Genomic DNA, 16,996 nt, shown 5'->3' with positions numbered 1-16,996 from the left:
TTCCTCACCATGCCCTAGACATCCTTCCTTGCATCCCTTTCCATCTCATGACATCCTTCCCCCTGGCCCTACAAGTTTCATCCTCTGAAAAACTCCATAAGTGATCCACTTCAGTCCTCCCAGCCATGCTGTGCATAAGCCAGGAAATTTATTAGCTGGCCTGTTTTAGCAGGCCATCCTTGCTTGCTCTTTGTAGCACTGTTGTTCTAAGAGAGACCTATGGTTTCTTTTTTTTTTTTTTAATTTAACTTTTAACATTTATTTTCACAAAATTTTGGGTTACAAATTTTCTCCCCTTTTCTCCCCTCCCCCCCAAACCCAAGCATTCTAATTGCCCCTGTGACCAATCTGCTCTCTCCTCTATCCTTCCTCCCTGCCCTTGTCTCCGTCTTCTCTTTTGTCCTGTAGGGCCAGATAGCTTTCTTGACCCCTTAACCTGTATTTCTTATTTCCCAGTGGTAAGAACATTACATTTGATCCTAGCACTTTGAGTTCCAACTTCTTTAGCTCCCTCCCTCCCCACCCCTTCCCTTTGGAAGGCAAGCAATTCAATATAGGCCAAATCTGTGTAGTTCTGCAAATGATTTCCATACTAGTTGTGTTGTATAGGACTAATTATATTTCCCTCCATCCTATCCTGACCCCCATTACTTCTATTCTCTTATGATCCTTTCCCTCCCCTGAGTGTCGACCTCGGATTGCATTCTCCTCCCCAGAGACCTATGGTTTCTTTATGTGTCCTTCCCCTACCCTCTGGATCCTCTGCTCTCTTTGATTCTTTGGAGATGATGGCGTGCCATGATTCGTAGGCATGGCAGAAGAGTGATTTTTATTTTGATGTTTCAGAAAACAGTGTGACCGATCACTGTTACAATTTCCCAAACGCAGTACTCTCATCCGCTCCGTCCAATCTTGATGTCAGCATGCTGCCATTATCTCTACTGTATGAGACGGATGTAATGATGGGTCAGCTCCATAAGCTGTCTAGCCAAATTCAGATTATAGTCTGGAAGGGACGAGTTCTTCATCCACTTGGCTTTTCCTGGGTGAATTTTTAGGCCAAACTCAAACATTTTGAGTAGGTATAGGTCTCAATTAGAAGGCTCTATTGTTTCCCAGGGCTTGATATAATTCATAAGTCATCTGTAAACAGGAGTGACCTGAAGGATCTAATCTGTCAAACCCCAAATGGACTCTCTCCAATGCAGTGGCAGACACCTTTGGTGAATGTCTTTTATGCCTTGCTTCACTGATAATCAGAGAACTGATGAACAAATTCTATGTTTACTTTTTATCAAGGAATCTCATGTTCATAACATTCACAGGATACACATAACTGGAAGAAAGTTCTTAAGGCTGCATTTTGCTCTACCAAATCTAGTGCTTTAAAGAAAAAGCAAAGAGCGGTCTGTACACCACATGTGTCAAGCTCTCCCAAGTACAAATTTAATTGGGAAATAATAAAAAATACAGTATAGATAACAATTTAAAACTGTCAAAAGGAGACCTTCAGGGATCCTTATGTTTAGTGGTCTCATTTCTTTTTGAGTTTGAGCACTGCTGTAACTGTGAATGAGAACTACTGGAGATTAGTTTATGAAAATACGCCTAACAAAGTATGAACAAATATAAAAAGGCCAAAGTATTAAACATATCCTTAAAACCTTTATACCTTTAGTAGCCCATAATCCAATAAAAATAGCAGTGTAGGAAGGAGAAGAGACAGAGGCTTACAAGTTATATCCTGAAGAATGAATGGATCAAAAAGGAAAACAAACCATTACCATATATGTCAAAGAGAATAGTGACATAACTGACATTTTTTGGACACAGCTGAAAGAAATTCTTAGGGGAAGTCATAGATTTGAAAATTAGGTTGAAACAGCCACTTTTTGTCAGATCTTACTGATTCTGAGGTTGGCTCTTTATCCATTATGTCATGGTTGGCTCTCCTTTGAAAATACATTAAGTAGATACTTGATTAGTGAACTGAATATGCATTTTTTAAAAAAATTATCCAATTAACCTAAAAAGTCCAAAGGAAAAATATATTTTGAAAATTAGCAACAGAAAAATAGAAAACAAAAGATTTCTCGTACCTTTAAAAAGGTAACAAAACTGAAAAACTTTTAGCTAACGATTTTAAAAAGAAAAAATAAATTACCAAACAATATGAATTCATAGCAGAACAAAAAGAATTCTCAGGGTCTCCTATACAAAATTATACACTAACAAAACCAGAAGTTTAAGGGAAATAATTACCTACAGGACTTTTTAAAAATACTCAAATTGATAGACTGTGATATGGAGATGTTAAACAATGCAATCTCAGAAAGTAAAAATGAACAAGACATAAAAAAAAGGTGTAGTGCAGGTGGTTCTTAATAGGTCAATTCTAGCAAGTATTTTAAAGAGCAGTTAATACCTATGTGATAAACTATTCTGAATAAATGAGAAAGAAAGCACTTTACAAAATTCCTTTTATGAGTAAAATATTATGCTAATACCTAAACCAGAGAAAAAAACACAACCAAAAATTTTCAATTGAGGGAAAGAATCTTTGTATCAACTATGTCTGATAAATCTAAAAATATCGAAGATAAATAGGTAGCTTTAACTCAAATATATAATACCAAAAGCCATTTCCCAAAAGATAACTGGTCAAAACCGATGAGCAAACTTTTCAAAAGAATTTCAATATATTAACAACCAAATGAAAGATTGCTCTAAATTCCTAATAAGAAAATGCAGATTGAAACTGGGATTTCACTTCGCATGCAAAAATGGGAAAAGATGGAAATAGATAATGGTGGAAGTGGTGTGTAAGTAAGGCATATTAACAGACTGGTCATGAGCTATAAATTTGTTCATTCATTCTGGAAAAGCTATTTGGAATTGTGAAACAAAGTGATTAAAATTTCTATGCCCTTTGATCCAGAGACCACACTACTCAAAATATACCTCAAGGAAGTAAAATACTGAAAGGTCTGTGTATGTATATATATTTTATGTTTTTACCAAAATACTTGAACAGCACTTCTGGGTTACCAAAGACCTGAAGACACAAACTATTGCAGAAGGCATAAACCAGAACACAGTGATGACAAGAACAACTAAACAGACTGAGAAGCTTTGCAATGATAGTGACTGATCTTGGTCCCAAAAGGGAAATGAGAAGATGTGTCTCCTCACTGTTACTAGAGATGCTATCAAGCAACTGATGATGCTAAGCTGGCTTTTTAAACAAAGAAAAGGCTCACTAGGTAGAGTGGAGTGGTAACAGATTCAGAAATTAGTGTGATATAAAAACAAAAGGCTTCAATCAAAGTTTTAAAAAATACACCTCTGACCTCCATAAAAACATTTGAAAAAGAGAAAAAATTTACCTATTCCTCTCTCATTTTCAAAGACAACCTCAAGAAATGGGAACATAATTTAAATTTTTTTCCCCAATTATCAATTCCCCTGCACCCACAAGGCAAAAAATAAAACCCTCCTAACAAGAAAGTATATATTAGTTATATCTAAAAACGTATCTTATTCTGCATCTTAACCTATCACTTGCCAAAATCATGGGCTATCGGTGTTCTTGTTCTCTTCTCATTTCCCTCTACGTCAGTCCGTACAAGTGTTCCTGAGTTTCTTTGAAACGTCATTGCTTTATCACACATCCCAGGATCACATATGGTCACGTGAGATTTAGCAGCTATGCTTTGGGAATGTGATATTCCTAAGGATAAAAGAAACAGGTTTACAACCAGGAATAATTTACCCAGGAAAACTGAGCATACGCTTACCAGGAAGAAACTAACCTTAAACAAAGTAGAGGAACTCTAAGCATGCCTTCATTAAAGACCAGAAACACAGGAGTCGAGAAATATAAAAATAGAAACAACAAGAAGGGACTACACAAAGATAAACTGCTGACATATTAAAAGATGGACCTGATGTCATCAGAGATCACAGATGGAATTAAATAAAACCTAAGGTTTAGGACACAGCAACCATGTTCTAAAAAATCAATTTCTATTGTAGAATGAAAGATTAGACTGAATGTACACTCACCCTAAGCTGTATTTTGGAAATCACTGTTTTGAATTGAATCCATGACACCATCTTTCTTGGGGGGAGGGAGGGCATTTGTATCTTTCTTCAAAGAGTAGAGAATGTAAAAGCTAAAAATTATTTGAACTATTCAGGACTTACTGTATCTTATATTCAAATGTCATCTTTGTTATATTTCTCCCATTGGAAGACGACAGAAATGAAGGTTAATTTCTATTGGATAGACCTATTTTAGGCCTGGCATTTTAGGTTAGCAAAAGCAGTTTCTTGGAAGTCCTTCAGCCTCTTCATGGAGCAGAAGAATCTGTACAACTCCTCAGCCTTTCTTTCCAATGGACTCCCAAAGTATTTCCAACTTTTTTCTGAAACATGTTCATTTTATTTGCTCTATTATATGAAATAATTTTCATTTTATTTGTACAAAAATCATTCTGTATAATGAATCCTATGCTCCAACCAAAATGGATGGCTACCCAATCCTGACCCTTACACTTTCAACCTCCATAGTTTTGCTCATGCTGTCTGTTCTTTGGAATATTCTCCCACTGTTTAAAGCTCAGATTAATTGCCATCTCTTCCAAGAAGTCTTCTCTGATCCCTCCAGTCAAAAGATGATCTTCCCCCCTTTGGCTTTACATAAAAACAGAGCCCAATGCACTTAATATTTCAGATGGTTATAATCTCTTTCTTGTGTTGTCTCTACCTATGGGATATTTGGCTCCATGAAAACTGAGACTGTTTGATTTTTACATCTTCCCTGGTGCCTACCAAAGTGCTCTGTACATAGACAGCCCTTAATAATTGTCCACTAAACTGAAATGAATGAAACTCATGGGTTACTTAACTAGAAACAAAGCAGATGCCTATCTGTTAGAAAATGGCTAAACAAACTGTTGTACATAAATGTTATGAATATTAACTGTATTGTAAGTAATGACAACAGAGAAGCATGATGAGACTTACATATGAACTTTTTTGGTGCAGTTAGGGGGCATTATGGCGTACTGATCACTGGACTTGGAGTCAGGAAGACCTGAGTTCCAATCTAGCCTCAGACACTAGCTGTGTGACCCTAGGCAAATCACCTGATCCTCATTTGCCTTGGTTTCCTCATCTGTAAAATGGGGATAATAGCACCTACTTGCCAGGACTGTTGTAAGGATCAGATGAGATAAAGGTCGTAAAGTGCATTAGCACAGCACCTGGCATATACAGCACTATACAAAAAGCTATCATTATTATTATTACATGAACACATACCAAATGAAGTAAGCAGATCCACAAAAACAATCTACACGACTACAAGAATGTAACAGGAAACACCAAAACAACAGCAACTGAAATTGAATGCCATAAAATGATAAGGACCCCGAAGAAGAGAGAGGAGAGGTGACCTTCCCTTCATGCTCCTCTGCAGAAGTACAGAGATCTTTGATACTGCACATGATGGAGGACTTGTTCTGATACATTGTTTAGTTTTACAGAACTTTGTTTCCCTCAACATAAGGGGATTTTAAAACAACATAACAGTAAAAATTCATTTAAAAAAATTAAAAGTGATCAAGATTAGTCAAAAAGAGATGAGAAGGCGTCACTTGATTTTTTGTGGAGGTGGGGTACGAATGTGGAAGATTTGGACTTTTTGGATATATTGGTTGTTTGCTTTTTTTTTTTTTAAATAAAGGATGGTTTTCTCTGGGACTGTGCACTGCGAAATGTAGGTGATTTAAAAACAAGAAATCAATAAAAGTACATATTTAAAAAATTTAAAGTGACCATGATAAGAAACTTATGTTTCTATGGCTACTGTACAGGAAAACTAGGAAGACAAATGCCCAGCCTCATACTGCATAGTCATTCCTCAGTTTGTATGAAGACTTCTTCTAGCTCCATGGAGAACTGACAAAGTATATACTTGGATCTTCTTAATCATAGGACCTTCCATATTAATCACATTAAACTGCATAATTAAAGGATACTATTTGATTTCATGTCTCTGTGGATGATGTTCTTCGCATGTAAATAACTGTAAAAGAAAAAAAAGCTTGTAAAAATATGTTCATCCTACATGTGGTATAGAATCAGGTGGCATTTCCAGATTTACCACAGAAAGCAAAAGCTCCAAAGTGCAAGTAAGGAAGTAGGGTTGTTTTATCACTGACATGGCTTTACAAGGAGGTTTTTTGGAGGCTTCAATAACCAAACCAATTCACTTAGGGTCTACAGCCTCCCCATTTTGCATCAGATAGTGTCAGAGCACAGTTCACAAGTAAAGAACTGGTCAGCACAGCAAGGACACTGAAACTTTAAGCCAGACAGGGAGAGACTGCTGGAGTGCCAAAGGACCTGAGAGGTCATCTTCTTTTAAAGGGGGTGTCTATGCAGCATTTAGTCACCATAATGCCCAGAGACAGTGAATATCTTTAGCTACTTGATCAGGAAATTCTTTATTGTATGCTGGACATCAAAAAGAATCACAAACTCAAAGTGTCACTACTAGTTTCTCCAAAATAAAAACAAGCAATAAAATAGCAGAGTTTAATCCAGCTTCACTACAGAAGACCATGCCATAATCCTAGGATGATCACAGATCTAGGACTTCAAGGGACCTCAAAAGCCAATTAAACCAATCCCCTCATTTTAAGAACAAGAAAACTGAAGCCCAAGGAGTGTCAGTGTCTAAGGCCAATGTCACCGAGACATCATGTGCCTATTTTTCTATGGGGAGCCAGACATGTTTCTGCCTCAACAAATACTCGCTGTGTTCTAAAAACAACCCTAGTGGATTTCTCTCTTCTAGCTTGGAGCTTCTCTGCCTTATTTGGTTTGATAATAGTTTTCACATGTATATTTCCATACCTCAAAAATGCCCAGTTTTTGATCTTTCCAGACAAAATTATCATTACAGTCCACTGTGACCAAAGCATGACTCAACCAGCTCTTGGGGTCCAGCAGACCTTCTTCACTGACCTAGGATGGGGGAGATATCTCTGGCTGAGAGGCTCAGCTTAGAACCAGGACTGAACCCAGGCTCGAAAGACACTGGGCAAGTCCCTCCACCCTTCTAAGAAAACTTTACAGTGAAGGCAGCACTTAACTCTGCTGCCCACAGGTCCATCATGAGGAGAACCCGCTCTAAGGATGAGCTACAGAAATACTAATTTCTGTCATTGGCTAAAGGGGCCAAAGTAGACCCGAGCACCTTCCTCAGCACCGACATGGTGGGAGCACTGGGCTTCAAAAAGCACCCTCAGAGAAGGTGAACAGCCAGGGGTAGAAGGCAGGAAATGTGTGAGACTGTTGGAAAACACATCAGTGACAGGAGTGATGTTACTCTCTGGAGAGCTTTCATTTGCTGTAACTTATTTTAACTGTGAGGCTCTTTTTTCAATCTATTCACACGAAGTTCTTAGATACATATTTGTACATATTACATGTAACATAAGTATATTCTAAACATCAATACATATTAAATATCTTTTCAAAACCAGGAATATTTTGAATAAGTCAATATTTAGTCTCCTGAAGTACTTACTCCATTCCTTGTGCTGTCTGCCGGGCAATGTCGATAAGCTGGAACATTTGAAATTTGGTCTCCTGGACATGGAGGTGTTTATAAAGACTGCTCCCCTCACACCACTGTGTCACAATTGCCAGGTTATCTTTAGTCATATAGCCCATGAACAACAGAATGTTAACATGCCTGGTTTTTCTGAAGAAAAATATAAAGAAAAAAAATTTCCATTTTCTTTATGAAGTTAACATCAAAATAAAGATTATTGACAGACTTTAGGGAATTCAAAGCCACATTATCAGAGCAGTCAAGGCATTGTAGTCTAATCAGAAAACTTCCACCTAAGAATTATCTCTCTACTTAATGACCCCTCTGACCTTGGGCGAATCAGTGAAGCTCTCTGGGCTTCTCGTTCCTGATGTGTAAAATGAGAGTCCTTAGCCCCAAAGAGTTTTAAGTCCACTGGAGGGAAGGGGAAAGCATTCACTTATGCTCTTGCTGGATTATACAGACCACAGTGGGGTGGGAGAAAGTGGGGAGAGGGGGAGGGGATGGCCTAGGTAAGTGTGAGAGGAGGAGCAGTATGGGGGAAGAGGGCCAGAAAGGTTTCTCAGTAGACCAATGATGGGGCCAGGCTATGTGTGCATTAACTGACCTCAGAGGTCCCCTCTAAGTTTGAACTACTGTAAGGATGCACTGTATACTCACTAAGACAATTAACCTGTGGAACGTTTTCACAGAACGAATCACACACATTTGGCAGAAGGGTCTCTGAAACGAGACAACAGAACCCTGCTCACCTTAAGACGGCCACTTCGTTCCTGAAAGCTTGAAACTGTTCTGGGGTTGGATCAATGACCTTTAATATCTTCACAGCAACGTCTCCTGCAAATTAACTTAAAGTCAACACGACAAAAAAGGAATGCTTTTTACTTCACGTTGTCATCTACGTGACAGAGCAGGGAACTTCCATCTAAGGAGGCGGTCACAACAATACAGGCTCTGCTACAAATGGTTTTTGTGAGTGATTTTCTTAAGTCTCATTTAATTCTGTTCCCCTTCTTACTTGATAAACACCAGTGGCTTTCTACTATCTCCAAGGCCCGCTATGAAATCCCTGTTTGGCATTTAAGCCTTTCATCACTTGGCCCCTTCCCATCCAATTACACTTAGCTCCCCTTCACACACTACACAGGCTGGCGACACTCCACTCACTGACTTCCTTCTGTAGGAAGACTTTCTGAACTGTCAGATGGCCTTCCTTCCACTCGCTCTCTCTCTTCTATGTGCCAAGTTGTTTCCCTCAATAGAATGCAAGCTCCTCGAGGCAGGGGCTGTGCTTTTGTGTTTCTTTGTATCCCTGGCACTTCTTACAGTGCTCGGCACATACTAAGCACTAAATACTGCTTTGTCCTCTTAAGATGCACTTCTTTTTCTCCATAGGCCACATCCCTGAAGCCTTCCTGAATTCCCCACCAACCCATTCCTCCATTTGTGAGCTCCCAGAGCACTGTATGACTGCTAATCTTTTATGACTTGGGGGGCTTGGGAGGGAGCAGTGTCCTATTTCTCCTACTATATTAAGCTTTGCAAGGACAGAAAATGTCAGACATCTTCATACCCCTTGCACAGGGCTGAGTAAACAATAAGTCACCTGCTGTGACTTACTATGTATTTATAGGTGCAATGCAATATGTATTCTTTGTGGATACACTGGGGTGGGGGGAGAGGCAAGCCTATGGAAAATTTTCAGGCCTTTCAGCTCATGAAAACTTCTGTGTTTTGGTTTCTTCGAAACACAGGAAGAAACCAATGTTTTACATTCCTTTTGGAATAAAGTTTTGTCTAAAGAATTTCTTCAGTAAATATAGTCTAATTCCCCTAAAAAGAAACACATCCTTAAAAAAATGATAAAAAGTGGCAGCAACTTTTTTTTAAATTAATGGTACCAGCTAAAATAGAATTTGCAAACTCATGATTCAAAGCCCTATGAAATCAATCTGAGTCAACTACTAGTCAATAAATGCTTCCTGAATGCATATCATGGGCAAGAACCTTGTTCTTGGAGCTGCTGTTTTCTATTTTCATAGCCAAGAAGGAAGAGTGAAACTGGCATAAAAACAGTTAATTATTCCAGACAACATCCAAAGGACTTGCAGTATCCTTGGGTTGCTGAAAATGTCTACTGTTCTGTTTGTCTTAATCTTGGGATCTAATTCTTGTCGTTTTTTAAAAGTTCAATTCTATTTTAAGTACCAAATTCTCTCCCTCCCCCACTGAGAAGGCAAGAAAAACTTAAAGCCTTGAGGTTGAATGCTAGAAGCATTCCCTCTTAGTATATGGGATCACTAGAAAGTCCAGTAGGTACAGAGTCAGAAATTGGGCACTGGAGGCCTGCCTCTGCTCCATGCTGGCTGTGTATTCATGACAAGTCTCTTTGTTTCTCTGAGCCTGTTCACTGTCCCAGAGAACAGGGCCAATAACTACTGTTCTGCCTGCCCCAGGCTTCTTGTAAGGAAAGTATGTGTAACACGTACAAATGTGAGGTGGTATTATTACTTGTTAATAAAAATAACAGCAGTAAGAGTAAAATTGAACAAGAACTTTCCCCTTTATCATTTTAAAAGTCATAAAATCTTGCCCCTCCACAAAAGTGCTATTTCCATGCTTTACTACAGCCCCAGTGACCTTGGGTTAGGACAGTGAGTGAAGTGTCTTGACTCTGCCTCTGAAGAAGCAGTAAGATGAGGACTGCTAAGTCTGGAGAAGTTTGTTGCCAAAAAGTTGAGGCAAACTTAGGAGAAGGGTTGGAGGGGAGCACAGCTCATGAAAGATGTGTTCTCAAGGGTAGGAATATTAAAGCTAGGCTTGCCAAAGGAAAATATACGCCTGAAGTCTTGTCCTAAGTAAAACCCTCCTAGCACCCTCAGAGCTCACAACAAATACAGGAATTACAAAACCTTAGTTTAGCCATACCACCCATTGTCCCTCTTATGAATAGATTCCTGCACTCTCAGCATCATCTCCTGAAACTGTGCTGAATACTCACCGCAGCAAAGGTTAGCAGAAGCCGTATTTGTGCTTTTGGCATCAAAAATACAGCAAGTTAAATGGATTTTTAAAAAATTTGTGTAACATAGCTCATAAAGTAATTATTCATTATGAAGACTCAACTCTGTAGCTCTAGATCCAGGACTTACACTGGAGCACTATTTAACAGTATGGTCACCTATTACTGGAATCTAATACCATACCATCAAGTGGTGATTTCTTATTATTGTTTATCAGACTTTTAAACAAGGATGTTGTGGTAAATTTAAGCTTGTATTTATATATTCTGTCTTTGGTCTCATTGTTGCAACTGGAATTTGAAATTTAAAGTTAAATTATAGTTGAACATTTCACTTATCTGGTGGAATGAAGATGCTTTTCCAGTAAGTGAACTTTCCAGGTTACTGAAGTTGACCCCTTTATAGGAGCAAAACTTTTAATTTTTTTCAGATGGTTACTTATCTAAAATGTATTCTACATTTCCTTGCATTCTTAAGCATAGTATATTGAACCCAATATATCCTTTTTTAATGACTTACGGCCATTACTATGAACAATTCTCATAAACAAAACATTTTTAACCCCAAGGTAAAAACTGAAAATTGCATCCGCTGTACATCTGTGAATTAGAAGCAATGAGTCTCCACCATGACACATGGAACTTGACAATACAAAACAAACGATGTATGAACATTTACAAAAGGTTAGTTGTTTTTAATGGCACTGTCCCAACTCCCCTGTCCAAATGCTGCTCCACCTGCTGCGCAGGAAGGTAACTATTGTGTAAAAATCTAAATTCAGCACAGAATTCTGTGTTTAACCTCCTTGGCCCTTTGTGGATCATATTCCCACATCCCAAAAACACAGTAAGTTTCAAAGGAATGAAATCTGAAATTTGAAACAGCTTGGTTCATACTCACCGTGCCATTTACCCTTGTATACTGTCCCAAATGAACCCGACCCTATTCTAGTTGATAGCATGACTTCACTGGCTTCTATTTCCCAGTAATAACTTGAATCTCTTTGTCCACGTGGCCTCTGGAACAAGTAAAAATGTCAAAATACAACATGGGCAAATAAACCCGCAGATGATCACCAGCATATGGCATGTTTCTGAACACTGGTGTGCAAAAGCAAATGATGTCAAACACTGAAATTTTTATAAAAGCCTTCAAATTAAATTGCTGGCTTTCTTTTTCATAGCCAGTACTCAGGCATTTGTCCTCAATTCTATCTCCCTCCCCTATCCTACCAGAATTCTGGTTTCAGATCCCAGGACCTCCCTGCACTCAGACAGGTTAAGATTTCCCCTTGCCTTTCTTAGCTCAGGCTACATTGTCACTTCCCGGCTACTCCCCACCATTCTGCCAGATTTCTATGTTCCCTTTATGTGCCTCTCTCCTCATTAGAACGTAAGCTTCTTAGACACAAAGACCATCTGGCTTTCTTCAATTTTTATCCTCAGTGCTGGACACACAGTAAGCCCTTAATAAATGCAGTATCCCTCACTACTGTGAAACAATAAATCAAGCTGATCATACTTACAATCTTATTTTTCTCCTGTGTACCGGATGCTGGGGCTCTTTCTCTGTGTGCTGGAACAGGGGTTTTGGACTGAGACCAGCCAGTTGGACTCAGGTTGTTTGGACTGCTGGACAGAGCTGAAGGTGAGGCTTAACACAAAGACAAGGGCAATCAGGACACACATGAGCTAATAGGAAACCCAGAGTGATCAGAAGAAAACAGTGCTACTGTGTGTTATGTGAGGACATACAAGTACCTGATTCACTGTGACTTCGAATTGCATCCTAAAACAGAAAAAAAAAAGATTAGCTTTTACCCTAGAATAGACTGCCAAGTGGAAAGGGGAAGGGGAGAGAGGATGCACAAACATGGAAAAAGGGCTGTGAAAAATCTAGAATTCAGAAATGATAAAAACATGACCACAGTGATTCTCTTTTGACCAAACAGAACAAATGTAAGTGGCCAACAATATCTGCAAGAACTTACTGCACAGAATAAAAGGGTTTGTTAATTTGCTAACTAGAAGAAACCATCCCTCACCTCAGCAAGACTGCTGCAACGTCAGCCAAGTGAGACGGCCCTTTCTTCAGCCTCATACTAATTTTCTTTTTAGTCCTAATTTTGCTGATTCAGTAAAACATGGATCACAATGCACAATCATTACTGACTCCTGACTACACGTAGGCTGTCAGCGGGTCCCAGTGTAGGTTTGGAAGTGGACAGTGACTCAGAATGGCAGAGTCTGGCCCAGAAAACAGGTGTCCTAGTGCAGTCCTCTTCCCAATGCATCAGGAAGCTCCTCCACTGAGGAACAAGCTTCAGTCTCCACCAGAATTCCATCTTAAATGAAAGACCTCATGGCATGGCTTCCTATACTCCAGCACTCTAGACCTTCTTTTGAAGGCTTGCTTCTGTGACCAGTATTCAGAACTAACAATTTGCAGGATAACACAAGCTTCATTTACTTCTCATCTATATATAAAATGACTCCATTTTCTCCTCATGAATATTCACTGCTGATAATAAAACATGTATAAGTAACTACAGTAATAAGTAGTCATAAGATACATAAAATGCTTAAAATTATTCAGAGTTTTGGCAAGGAAAAAATTAAACAAGGGCAAATAAGCATCTCTATATGATCCCAACACCAAAACCAAAGCTATTTTTATATCCTTGGGTTCCTCAAGCTCTCTTAGCAAACTTTGTCTAAATGCCCTGAGACATTCTGAGATCCTAGTCTTAGATCTATTACCTGCCTCCAGCGCTTTTAACAGCTGACCCCACTACAAAACCAAGCTAGTCATTTTAATTAACTAAAACAGGTCACAATACAAACCACAGCAAAGATTTCCCACACGCTAAGATGACTTTTACTCCAGTGCCTTCCTTTCCTCAACCTATCTACCTACATGCTATATCTTAGCCCGCAGGCACTCCCAAAGTTGTACTGCCTCGTCCTCTCAGAACCTGTCCATTAAAAGGAAGTATAAACACTAAAATTTAAATAAAGCACAACATGCACTAGAAAAATTGTAAACAACCAGAAGAAAGTAGAACCTGAACCCAAGTCCAAAAGACAGGCATGATTAAGATTATGATGCTAGTGATTGATTAGAATAGAAAAACTTGAATTGGCCTCCTTTGAAACTTTCCTCTATCACTAAAGCTGCTTTGAGAGGAAGAACCTCTGTGACAGGATTTTCATTCAAATGAGCTCACCCAAAGTCTGGAGCCAAAAGTTTTATTAGAAGGGCATGAGAGCTTAGCTGTCATCTTAAGTTACTAGCAACAACAGTTGGTGGGGCAAGCGATCCTAATAGTAGTTACTTGGAGGCTAGAATGAATACATCGCCATTTAAATGACACGTGCCTGCCAAGAGTTTTCTGGTGTTGACTGACAAAAATAAAGCAGCAACCAAACTATCAATGAAAAGACATACGCAGCTTACAAATGAGACACAAATAATTTAGGAATGCTACAGAGATCAATCAGAGAAGAATGAAAGAGTTTCAAGTAGAAAGGAAAAAAGTCTAAAATTTGCATGTACCGACATGTGAAATTAAACAAACAAACACAAGTCTAAGAAACAGTTAACAAGACAGCAGACATTCCTTACAGCAGAGAACCTTTCAAGTCCCTATAGGAATGTTAGAAGTTGTGGAAACTAGCGTGGCCAGAAATACACGAGTTCAAATTCTGTCCTGCCTCGACCCTGTGCTGTGTGGCACAGTCTGGGCAGTCCTGTTAATCACAAGAAAGCAAAGGCATGAAGAAGAATACCTACTCTTGCCCTCAAACATGACCGTCTGCACCACGCCCTGGGAGAAGTGTTCAGGCTGCTATTCTAGTCCAAAGTAATGAAAAATGAAGAAGAAAGAACACAAGGAGCATTTGAGTGTTTTCAGTCGTTATGAAAGAGGAACTAGAAAGAAAAGGAAACAAAAACACCCCACAGGGAAGGCAAGAAAAGAAAAAGCGACTGGCAGCCAAGCTCTGGGCACTTTGCTCAGTGCAGAACCCCTCCCCAAATGCGATAGCATAAATCCTGCAACCTGTTCCCTGACTTTCAACACTAGAGCTGCTTTCCACCTTGCAGAGAGCTGGCCCTTCCCTTATCCCCTACACAGAAGGCCAAAACATCGGCATCCCTTAACATGATTGCAGTAGCTCAGCATCTGTGTAAGTTTGGAAGGGAAAGGTTCACACTAGGATTTCTCTGATGTCTCATTCCCAACATTCCCATACACATTACTCAGTCAGGCAAAAGATGTTATAAAGCCAATAGGGAAACTTTAAATGTTAAGGGAAATGAGAAACCATTATGATACTTGTAGTCTGAAATCCAACACTGATCTCTAACTTAGAAAATAAAATCTCCTCCTATTTGAGATTAGTGCTAAGCAATTTTTATTTCAAGTAGTCCCATTACCTCTATAATCCGACTGTCCACTGGCATGGTGGTGCTGACCATATGAACATTTGGGGTAGATGTAGACCTCTGCCTCTGGGAAAGGGAGCCCTCTGAGGACGGTGGCGATGTGCTGAACGTGAAGGCGTGGGGCGTGGAATACCTGTGCTGGGAACTAGCAAGGGGGAAAAAGAGGCTCAGTAATTTTTAAACTTTGCCATATGTAAAATACATGTGCATTGCTTTCCTCATAAAGATGTTTGGAGACAAATTACAAGATTTTATATACACTGGCAGAGTCAAGATGGCAGAGTAGAAGGATGGGTCTGTAGAAGCTCTCCCCCCATTGCCCATAAAATACCTGTAAAAAATGACTCTAAACAACTTCTAGAGCAGCAGAAGCCACAAAATGACAAAGTGAAAGAGATTTCCACCCCAAGACAGCCTGGAAGGTTGACAGGAAGGGTCTATCACACCAGGCTCAGACAGAAGCGCAGGAGCAGGTTTCAGGGTTTGAATTCTTGAGTAGCAGCCTCAGATCCCATATTACCCAACCCACAAATGCCAAAGACAGCTTCAAAGGTCAATGAGAAAGCTCTTTCACCTGGGTGAGAAGAGAAATGGTCTGGCCCTAGTCCCAGCCCCAGGGTGGCAGCACTGTCCATTTTTGGAGCCCTGGCCTAAAGACTCTGGGGGAATCAAGCGTCTGATCTGAGTCTCAGCCCTGAATGGAGGTCCTGGGGTGAGGAGGAGCGCTGGCCTAATGGAGCTGGTAAAGGCTCTGGAGAGGAAATTCTACTCGCAGATCCTGGGCAGAAAAGCTTGTGGCTGCTCCCCGATCAGAGCGCAGGCTAGGAAAGGAGTAAACTCCTCTTCCTTCATTGTGTCACCTTGGAGAAACTGAGAACTTACAACCCTCCACTTGACAAAGGACTCAAAAAGTCAAGTAACTGGCCGGGAAAATACCCAACGAAGGGAAAAAAAATAAGACAATAGGTTACTTTCTTGGTGAAAAGGCATTTTCTTCCATCCTTTTGGATGAGGAAGAACACTGCTTACCATCAGAGGAAGATATAAAAGGAAAGGCTTCTTCATCCAAAACCTCCAAAATAAATATGCAATGGTCTCAGGCCATGGAAGAGCTCAAAAAGGATTTTGAAAATCAAGTAAGAGAGGTGGAGGAAAAATTGAGAAGAGAAATCAGAGTGATGCAAGAAAATCAAGAAAAGTGAGTCAACAGCTTGCTAGAGGAGACCCAAAAAAATGCTGAAGAAAATAACACCTTTAAAAATAGACTAACCCAAATGGCAAAAGAGGTCCAAAAAGCCAATGAGGAGAAGAATGCTTTAAAAAGCAGAATCAGCCAAATGGAAAAGGCGGTTCAAAAGCTCACTTAAGGAAAGTTATTTAAAAATTAGAATGCAGCAGATGGAAGGTAATGACTTTATGAGAAACCAAGAAATTACAAAACAAAATCAAAAGAATGAAAAAATAGAAGACAATGTGAAATATCTCACTGGAAAAACAACTGTCCTGGAAAACAGATCCAGGAGAGACAATCTGAAAATTATGGGACTACCTGAAAGCCATGATCAAAAAAAGAGCCTAGACATCATCTTTCATGAAATCATCAAGGAAAACTACTGATATTCTAGAACCAGAGGGCAAAATAAATATTGAAAGAATCCACTGATAACCTCCTGAAAGAGATCTGAAAAGAAAAACTCCTAGGAATACTGTAGTCAAATTCTAGAGTTCCAGGTCAAGGAGAAAATACTGCAAAGCAGCTAGAAAGAAACAATTCAAGTATTGTGGAAATACAATCAGTATATCACAAGATCTAGCAGCTTCTACATTTAGACTGAAGGGCTTGGAATATGATATTCCAGAAGTCAAAGAAGCTAGGATTAAAACCAAGAATCACCTACCC

General features: G+C 39.4%; 2 protein-coding genes across 7 annotated transcripts in view; one reads left to right on the top strand and one right to left on the bottom strand.

Moving 5' to 3' along the window:
* Positions 1 to 8,601, top strand: part of MKRN2 (makorin ring finger protein 2) — a 37,975-nt gene extending 29,374 nt beyond the window's left edge. Inside the window, exon 8 of the mRNA XM_072598445.1 lies at positions 8,320 to 8,601. Coding sequence (XP_072454546.1) covers positions 8,320 to 8,412 — 93 coding nt within the window. The 3' untranslated portion in view covers positions 8,413 to 8,601. The remainder of the gene's footprint in view (positions 1 to 8,319) is intronic.
* Positions 1 to 16,996, bottom strand: part of RAF1 (Raf-1 proto-oncogene, serine/threonine kinase) — a 74,366-nt gene that overhangs the window by 3,716 nt on the left and 53,654 nt on the right. For 3 of the 6 annotated variants that reach the window (XM_072598433.1, XM_072598432.1, XM_072598436.1), the window contains 8 exons: positions 15,088 to 15,241; positions 14,443 to 14,502; positions 12,411 to 12,438; positions 12,176 to 12,303; positions 11,551 to 11,668; positions 8,380 to 8,464; positions 7,601 to 7,777; positions 6,045 to 6,091 (listed from right to left, as the gene is read on the bottom strand). In XM_072598433.1, coding sequence (XP_072454534.1) covers positions 6,045 to 6,091; positions 7,601 to 7,777; positions 8,380 to 8,464; positions 11,551 to 11,668; positions 12,176 to 12,303; positions 12,411 to 12,438; positions 14,443 to 14,502; positions 15,088 to 15,241 — 797 coding nt within the window. Of the gene's footprint in view, positions 1 to 1,349; positions 1,583 to 6,044; positions 6,092 to 7,600; positions 7,778 to 8,379; positions 8,465 to 11,550; positions 11,669 to 12,175; positions 12,304 to 12,410; positions 12,439 to 14,442; positions 14,503 to 15,087; positions 15,242 to 16,996 lie in introns of those variants that run through there. The other 3 variants (XM_072598434.1, XM_072598437.1, XM_072598438.1) reach the window with 2 other exon arrangements.

Source organism: Notamacropus eugenii, chromosome 3 (genome assembly GCF_028372415.1).
Source record: "Notamacropus eugenii isolate mMacEug1 chromosome 3, mMacEug1.pri_v2, whole genome shotgun sequence".
Taxonomy (NCBI): Eukaryota; Metazoa; Chordata; class Mammalia; order Diprotodontia; family Macropodidae; genus Notamacropus; species Notamacropus eugenii.
The sequence above is the reverse complement of the archived record's forward strand: the minus strand, read 5'-3'. Positions and strand labels throughout refer to the sequence as shown.